The following is a 9,405-nucleotide window of genomic DNA, read 5'->3' on the forward strand; positions in this document are numbered from 1 at the left end:
CATCTTCCACCGGTCCATCTCCAGAGCAGTAACTGGCTCATCGACCTTGCCTGGTCTGCCGTTGGCGCCACTACGACGCCAGACAACTCCACCATGCTGCACCTACCCGTCCACACGCGCCCGTCGCTGAACCTCCGCAGCGCCATGCCACCGGGTGACACTCACATATACATTTCTACAATCTTCCTTTTTGCCAGGAGGCACTATTCCCATATATTGCTTCTAGAAAATGCATTTAATTCTAACAAGTGCTACACCTTGACCAAAAGGCTCATTCTCATGTTAGCAGCTGTCCTCCACGGCAGCAAATGACATCTCTCCCTCTAACGAAATAGCAAGTCGCTAAGATTTGGGGTATAAGTTACTTGATTTGGTTTGAAATCAGTTTCATTTGATTGAACAAATCCATGTTATAGAGATTACTAAATAAATACTGTACTTTCCTACTACAGGAATTAGTTGCAAGAAAACAAATTTATGTGGGTGAGATAAGACGATCAATGCAGGAATGCACATTTCTGGACTAGTGAGACTTGGTAGACAATTATAAAATGCATGGGCGAACCGAATGCTGAGGCTGGAGATGCATAATTTCAACATAATTGTATCCTTTGTTGATTTCCTTGACATGCTCATTCTCTGTGGTACAATCTGCATAATTTCAGCAGACACTTTACACAGAGTGCCGAACCGAATGCTGTGGCCCCATTATTTTGAAAAAGAGACTGCCATATTGTGAATTGGAGTCACGTCTCTGATGTCACAACCAATTAAATTAAGAGTGACAAAATTAAGGCTACCTCCTAGTGTGGTGTCTTTTCCCTCATGAGGGGCAACATGTACTACTCCACCGCTCTCATCTAACCTAGCTGGTCATCATTTCAGCTAGCACAGGCAGTGTCATGCTTCATGGGGCCTAGGTTAAAAGTTAGTTAACTTTAGCGCAATAATATGCATTACATGCATATCTAATCCAACTGGTCTAGACTTAGAGAATGTGTGACAGGGCAACCAAAAGATTTATTCACAAACGAAAGAGAGTAAATGATCGATGCGCCCGCACTAACCCTTAAAGAATGAAGAAGCAGCTTCATGACCTATTGTCACCACTCAAACATATTCTTGTATGTCCTAGTTAGAACATATTCCGAAACTCCTGTGGAAATCTGGCCTCCGGCTACTGATCAGGTTGTCTTGATCAACCATCTCTATAAATAGCCCCCTTCTCTTCGACTTCTAATCAAGCCAGAACAGCAAGCCACATTTGAGCTCTCCTGTCCTATCCTAGCTCACCAAGCTCCAGTGGTGTCCCTTTCTTCCCAATCATGTCGATGATAAATATGTCCAGGGACCCATTGGTCGTCGGCCACATCGTTGGGGATATTGTGGACCCTTTCATGACTACTGCGTCATTGAGGATCTTCTTCAACAACAAGGAGCTGACGAACGGGTCTGAGCTCAAGCCATCCCAAGTGTTCAACGTTCCAAGAGTTTATATTGGCGGGCGAGACATGAGGAATCTGTACACGCTTGTAAGTTTGCATGCTTGATAACTTCACGTCAATTAGATGACTTTGGTTCTTCACCTGTGGTTTGGTTTTTCCGACTTACTTGAAATCAGGGACTGGTCCTAGGTAGTGGGTGATATGCTTTTCTCAGGGCTACATATATTGGTTGACCCAGATCATCATTTCTCCTAAAGCGTCTCTAATTCTGCCTTCTAATATTAGACGAAAAGCAACGAATATAATCTTTTGTTGACTTCAAAACCTTGAGGTATGTCTAGCTGATAGGACAAACTGGCCTCTTAGGGTAGCTCTTTCTTAGTACTATTTGTCTATTGGTAAGGTGTTGCGTTTGAAGCACAACTAAGTGAAACTTACTGGCTAATTATTTTCACGATTTTAACCCCATAAAGTTCCGTATTTAACTGCAGTCATTAGTATTCAGACTAAGAGAATCAAGAGCATCTATAAGAAAATATTGGAGAGATCATTTTTTAAATTTCTAAAATTGGTGAAGAGGACATAACTCACATGCATGTATTGATCTATCTTGTTTCTAGGTGATGGTGGACCCTGATTCACCAAGCCCCAGCAACCCTACTAAAAGAGAGAACCTTCATTGGTAAGCTCCTCTATGTTACTTTTCGCCACGCGGCTGAGTGGTAATCCACAGGCCCTTTCCTCCGTACAGGTTCGCTTTATATGCATGCCCTCTGACATGCATCCTCTTTCTGGTTGATTAGAGGTGCATGTTATCGTCTCAAGATAGTACTAATCACTCAATTTCGACTTTCCCATGCATATATAGGTTGGTAACAGACATTCCAGAGACTACTGATGCAAGTTTTGGTAAGTGATTTGACTGATCTATCAGTAACTGCAATGTTACAGAGTTAATTAATGTTTTAAGTTTCAGAGCCGGCAGAGCCCTTGCACTGCCACGGCTTCTATGGTACATTTGTCCAGATACGGATATATCACATCCGATCTAGACAAATCTAAGATAAGTAATTTGGGACTGAAGAGTATGAAATTAGAGGCTTGCTTTTGAAAGAGAACATGATTCTAATTTGACGAAAGCTTCAATAAAACGTGGGTTTATTAGACATTTTCTTCAGGCTTCGATTATCGCCAAAGCCATAATTATTGGCAGCAGTGTCAAAAGGATATTTATGGTACTGAAAATTTTCATGCATCCATAAATCTCTTTTCCATTAGAGCCAGTTGTTATCATAGAAATGCTGAAAAACATCTGATCAACATAGAAGCCACTTTTTATCATGAAAATGCTTAGTCCAGTTAATAAATGAAAACGTACATGCAGAAAGCACTAGTCACATTGTACTTCCATTAATTTGTTTTATTTATTGTGTGCTACAGGAAATGAAATAGTCCCCTATGAGAGCCCACGTCCAACTGCAGGAATCCATCGTTTCGTTTTCATCCTGTTTAGGCAGTCAGTCAGGCAGACCACTTATGCACCAGGGTGGAGAGCAAACTTCTGCACAAGGGACTTCGCAGCGATCTACAATCTCGGATCGCCTGTCGCTGGGATGTACTTCAACTGCCAAAGAGAGAATGGCTGTGGTGGTAGAAGGTACATTAGGTAATATATAGTTGGGCGCAACCTTATATATATAGTTGTTTCTGGTGTGAGTTTGCCTCTCTGAAGGAAAGATAGAAATCGGGAGATAAGTACGCATGAAGCAAAACAAATGCTTGGATGTGTGCGTGTGTATGTGTGTATGTGTGTATGTTTGTCTATTGTGTGGGCATTGCATGCTACTGGTCCAGTCAAAATTATATATAGCTAGTAACTTAGTAGTACACTAAATACTGCAATGTGCCCTTGTTTGCTTGATCCCAAAAGAGTTGGGCTCCAGTCCTTGGGAGATACCAAAATGTGGTTGTGTGTTGCTGAAATACAGACGATTCAATGTACGCATTCTGCCAAGTTTTACGACCAGTTGCTTGTCGTCATAGTAGTACATGAACTGCCCCGTGTGTGCACAGTTTGAATTTCCGCGCAGATTGTCTAAGTGGGGCTTGCGATATAACGTTGAAATGCTCTAGACAAGGCGATCGTAACCTATGTTGAACATTTTTGCGAAATATTCACAGTTTAAGAGCAGTTTTGAAAACAATTTTTCTTGTATAAAAAAATCTGAATCATATTTTCAAGCTCATTTTCAAACCTTTATCAGAATGATGCTAACGGTATGACATGGAAAGTTGCTGCAAATGTGCTCATCTTTTATGTAGAATTTTTTCCAAAATTCCCTATGGTTTAAGAGGAATTCGAAAAATGGCAAAAAAAATTGAATGAGTGAAATAGTATTTTTGAGCTAATTTCTAAATGGTTTAACAGAGTGATGAAAATGATATAGCGCTGGAAAGTTTATGCAAACGCACTCATATTTCATGTAGAGTTTTTTCCAATTAGAAACTATTTAAGAGTAATTTGGGAAGGGGTAGAAGTTTGAACGGTATTGTATATTTGCTTTCATTTATTAATGGTTAGTCGGAATGTAGCAAATAATACAACATTTGGAAGGCTGATAAAAAATTGAAACTTTTTGGTATAGAACTTTCCTCCCAATTCCTCAAGGTTTCAACTGAATTTTGAAAAAGGCAGAATATGTTCGGAAGACAAAAATTTTGAACACTTTTTCAGAATGGGGCAAATGATATACCGTTGGAAAGTTATAAAAAATATGGATTTTTTTCATGTAGAAACTTTTCTATAATTAATGTAATTTAAAAAGTAGTGAGGTCGTGTGTTGCCTTCATCACGAAAACAGAGTGTTCGAAACGCACTGTGTGCAGACTTTGAACTTCTGCGACACTTTTGTTCAAATTCACTATGTTTCATGTGTTGTTTTGTCCATAATTCCTCAAACATTCACCAGAATTGAGTAAATAATATACCGCTTGAAAGCTGGTGAAAAGGAGCAACTTTTTCGTGTGTTAAACATTTTTTTCAAATGCACCACATTTTAAAAGAGGTTTTGAATACACTAAAATTTGTTTCGAACGATATACACCAAACTTTTGAACCGTTCATCGGAATAAAGCATATGATATACCGTTGGGAAACTGATGAATAATAGATTTTTTTTCATGTACAGCGTGGAAATATTGAGTGCGGAAATTTGGTGAAACAAAAATTAATCAATGTTTCACCAGAACGCTGGCACACATTTTGAAGGCCTACCTATATTAAGTACCACTAGCTAAAGTGAAGGTGGTACAATATATCAAACAAGAATGCATACAAAAAGGGAGTGCTCAATTTGAGAAAAGGAGCGCATATCATGTTGTGAAGAGATAATGACATGACTCTAAAACAAGAAAATGTAATGTGGTGTGCATTGCATTGCATCAAACACTTGGCATGTGGTACACTATACTCTCAAACGCGAAAACTAAAAGGAAGTAGAATAAATCAGGGTGCGCATTGCATCAAACACTTGGCATGCAATAGAGGAGGAGGAGGGCTTACCGGGAGATGGTGGTCGCCGGCGCGCGAGGTGATAGAGGAAGGGGTAGGGGCGTCTGCGTTGGAGGAAGAGTCTGATGCATGTGGTAGTGGCGTCAAGCCGGAGGTGCTGTAGGAGGAGGCCATGGGACAAGGACGTCGGCCGCAAGGCTTGGCGGTGGGGGAGGAGGAGGGAAGCGGGCCGGTGTCCGGCATGAGGTCGGCGGTGGTGAGGGTGGACAATGAGGATGGCCTCCCACGACGGCAACGACGGTGACGGGCGAGGCGGTGATGGCAAGTGCGCGTGAGGCCGTCTTCACTTTGCAAACAATATACATCATAGCCTTTTTAAATATTCTTAAAACTTTAATCACATACTCGACATGTCATTTAATGACGTTGTGCAAAGTTTCATAAGTTTCAAACACCATTATTTAAAAGAAACAATTTTACATAATTATAATTAAGTGTGTTCTTCAATTTTGATATATACATATTTGAAAGTAGCAATTTTTGTTTCCATTAGACCTAAATACCTTATTTATGCTATTTCTTCCAATCTTTCAAAATTACTTTAAATTTATAGTTATAGTTCAAATTTTAATTATATATAATTAAATACAAATTTCTTAATAAAATGTCCAAAATATAGTAAATTAATGAACCTACAAAGCTCAAACCATTTTCCATACAATACCATAGTCACAAAAACAATAACACACTAAAATCCACTAGTAGAAAAGAGGGCTTTGGTTCAGGCCGGGTCAGCCCATTAGTCCCGGTTCAGTCCAGAACCGGGACCAATGGGGGCACTAGTCCCGGTTCGTGAGGCCAGGGGCCTGCCGGGCCTCGTGGGGGCATTGGTCCCGGTTCGTCTGCCCCTTTGGTCCCGGTTGGTGCGACGAACCGGGACCAATGGGCCTCGCTCCTGGCCCACCACCATTGGTCCCGGTTGGTGGCTTGAACCGGGACCACAGGCTGCCCTTTAGTCCCAGTTCATGCCACGAACCGGGATCAATGAGGTGCCTATATATACCCCTCGCCCTCTGGCCGGCGAGGGGAGGGCCTTGTGGTGCTCTAGCTCACCTCCTATGCACATGAGGTGTTCGATGAAATGCCCGAGCCACACTAGTTAAGCTTTCTCCTCTCGAAGCTCGACCTCAAAGCTCCATTTTCCTCAAGATTTATCCAGGTTTAGCGGCCCGTCGCGTCCAATTCCCGTCTTCACCGCCGTCGATCGCCCGCGCCGATCTCGTCGCCGGCACCACCGTGGTGAGCCTCTTGTTCTTATCTTCTTTTTGGAAGAAAAAATTCTTACTTTAGATAGACACTTGTCTAATTTTCTTACTATTTTATTGCTTGTTATTATATAGTGCGATGGTTTTGGTATCCGCCCCCGTCGGCCCTCGTCCTGTCTATGATTCGGATGTGGTATATATTATCTTTATGCTATGTGGATGAAATGATGATACCATGCCAACTTTCAACCTTTTCAGAGTTCATTTGAAATGCTTTTCAATTTCAGGGTCTTATAGCTCAAAATAATCAATAAATGCATAAAAAATAACAAATGAAGTCAGAAAGGGTTGAAAATTGATGATGTGGCTTTGAATGGTGCATTTTGAACACACAAAAAGTCAGGAGTTCAAATAAGTTTAAAAAAATGAAATCTCTTTGTAACAGACGAGTTTCCGTATGAAATCCTGATACTTCGAAAGAGATTGTCCGTTTTGTACACGAAGTGCATCCAGTTTTTGCCGTAACCCTCTTAACTTTCTTGCACATGCTATGTGGATGAAATGATGATACCATGCCAACTTTCAACCTTTTCAGAGTTCATTTGAAATGCTTTTCAATTTTAGGGTCTTATAGCTCAAAATAATCAGTAAATGCATGAAAAATGGTGCATGAAAAATAACAAATAAAATAAATAAGTAATTAGAAACAAAATAATATAAACTTTAATAAAATATATAAGTAGAAACAAAATAAAATAAACTTTAATAACATAAATAAAATTTATGAAACTAAAATTATCAAAGTATTTTCCGTTCAAAACATTATAAGCAACCTCTAGTATTATTGAAACTAAAATTATATAAAATTCATGCAACTAAAATTATCGAAGTATTTTCTGTTCAAAATCATTGAAAGCAAAAAGAATTTTCATAAAGAACTTTTTTTGTTAGAAACTTTAATAGCAAAAAGAATTATCATAAAGTAAAATAAATAAGTAATTAGAAACAAAATAAAATAAAATAAATAAGTTTTTTGTTGTAAGTAGAAACAAAACAAAATAAATAAAGCAAAAAAGAAAACAAAAAACAGGCAAAAAATAAAAATTATGCCACCTACTGGGCCACCACGCCTGAATACGACTGGAAACCCATCCATGGGCCAGGATTCAGGCCCGCAGAAGGCCCACAGGCATGTACAGAGAGGTTAGGCCCGTAAGCCTGCTTTAGAGAGGAGCTCGACAGCTCAGGCGCACTGCACCTTATAAACAGGTGCGGCTCTTTCTCAGCTAGCGAGGTGGGACTAAACTCCCACCACCACGCCGTTATGCAAGGCTTTCCGTCCCGGTTGGTGGCACCAACCGGGACCAATGCCCCCCTTTAGTCCCGGTTGGTGCCACCAACTGGGACCAAAGGCCGCCGCTTCCCGCCCTTTGGGCTGCTGAAAAGAGGCCTTTGGTCCCGGTTGGTGGCACCAACCGGGACTAAAGGGTGTCTTTGGTCCCGGTTGCTGCTATGAACCGGGACCAAAGGCCTGGGTATATAAGTAGCACTTAGGAAAATTTGACGAACTCATCGCCAGTTGCCCCGACGACGCCGAGCTCATCGACGCCGCCAGGCTGCCCAGATCGACACCGTCCGCTGCCCCGACGCCGCCCACCGCCCAGATGCCGTCCGCGCGCCGCCCCGACGCCGTCCGCGCGCCCCCGTCGCCGCCAGGCTGCCCCGCCGCCGCCCGCCGCCCCCGCCGACGCCATCGTCGTCGCCCGCGCCCATCGTCGCCGTCGCTGCGGGGAAGCACCACGCCGGCTCCCGCGACCCGTTCATCCCCGAGGCCGTTCGTCCGCCGCCGCACCGATTCCGGCCGACAACCTCGACCCCTCCCCGCGCTGTGAGCCCCTGCCTCCTCCCCTTTCCTTCTCATTGTCGTCCCCGCACGCCATCCGTAAGCGCGCGCCACCGCCAACCATCGTCGCCGTCGCCGACCACCGGCCTATTTTTCATATTTTTTTGTTACGATGTATGTATGTATGTTCACTGTATAATGCTCTGTATATGCTGTATATGCTCATTTAAGAAAATGTTCATATGTAACATTTAAGAAAAAAAGTAAATGTATGTATGTTCATATGCAAAGAATTATTTTTGGATGAAATGAGATGAGATGAGATGTGTTTTGTGTTGGAGAAGAAAAGAGGAAGAAGGAAGAAGGAAGAAGAAGGAAAAGAGGGTCGAGGGGGGGTCGATATACCCCCTCCCTGATAACATTTTTTCCATGTATATATGCAAAAGTTACATTTTGAGAAAAGTTTTATATATCTAGCTAGGAAAGGAAGAAGAAGAAGAAAAAGAATGAGAGGAAAAAGGAAAATAAAAAGAGGAAGAAAGGAGAAGAAGAGGAGAGGAAGAAGAGGAGAGGAAGAAGAGGAGAAATAAATAAGAAGAAGAAAAAGAAGAAAAAGAAGAGGAGAAGAAGAAAGGAATAGAGGAGAAGAGAAAATAGAATATTCTATTTTCTGTTCTTCTCCTCTATTCCTTTCTTCTTCTCCTCTTTTTTTCTTCTTTTTTTCTTCAATCTTCTCCTCTATTAATATCTTCTTCTCCTCTTTTTATTTCTTCTTCGTCTTCTTATTTTTTATCGGATATGTCGTTGTCGATATACCCCGTGTTCCGATAACTTCAACACGAGGGGGGTCGACCTACCCCCTCCCTGATAACATTATTTTCCCATGTATGTATGTCGTCGTTGTCGATATAACCCCCTCCCGGATAACTTCGACCGTGATAACTTATACCACGGGAGAACCCCCCGGCCCTCTTGCTCGACCAAAACTCTCGAGGACACCCAAACCCTAGAAAAAAACGATGTCGGTCTCCTACCCCCTCCCGCCGCGCCCCTACCCTTGAAGCGTTGCCGAGGCCACCCCAAACCCGGAATAAGCTAGGTCTACGTTTGCACTAATATATCCACCTGCTGTCATGTTTGTGTAATAATTGCCATGTTGTAATATTGCAGAAACAATGGAGCACGGACGAGACGAGGAAGCAGAAGAGGTGTTGGGGGACATAATCTTAGCCGGAGGTGATGTATTGTCGTATCTTAATGACAATGATGGTCTGGAAGAACAGGGTGAAGAAGCAGGCTACGGTGATCGAAGAGTGGAGGAGGGAAGACATGATTATGATG

General features: G+C 42.1%; 1 protein-coding gene across 1 annotated transcript; it reads left to right on the top strand.

The window, feature by feature from the left end:
* The first annotated feature begins 1,148 nt into the window (after positions 1–1,148).
* LOC123099565 (protein FLOWERING LOCUS T) lies at positions 1,149–3,493 on the top strand. Its single transcript, XM_044521699.1, has 4 exons — positions 1,149–1,532; positions 2,066–2,127; positions 2,314–2,354; positions 2,886–3,493. The coding sequence occupies exons 1-4, from the start codon at positions 1,326–1,328 to the stop codon at positions 3,113–3,115; spliced, it is 540 nt and encodes a 179-aa protein (XP_044377634.1). The 5' UTR covers positions 1,149–1,325; the 3' UTR covers positions 3,116–3,493.
* Positions 3,494–9,405: the final 5,912 nt, after the last annotated feature.

This window comes from Triticum aestivum, chromosome 4D (genome assembly GCF_018294505.1).
Source record: "Triticum aestivum cultivar Chinese Spring chromosome 4D, IWGSC CS RefSeq v2.1, whole genome shotgun sequence".
Taxonomy (NCBI): domain Eukaryota; kingdom Viridiplantae; phylum Streptophyta; class Magnoliopsida; order Poales; family Poaceae; genus Triticum; species Triticum aestivum.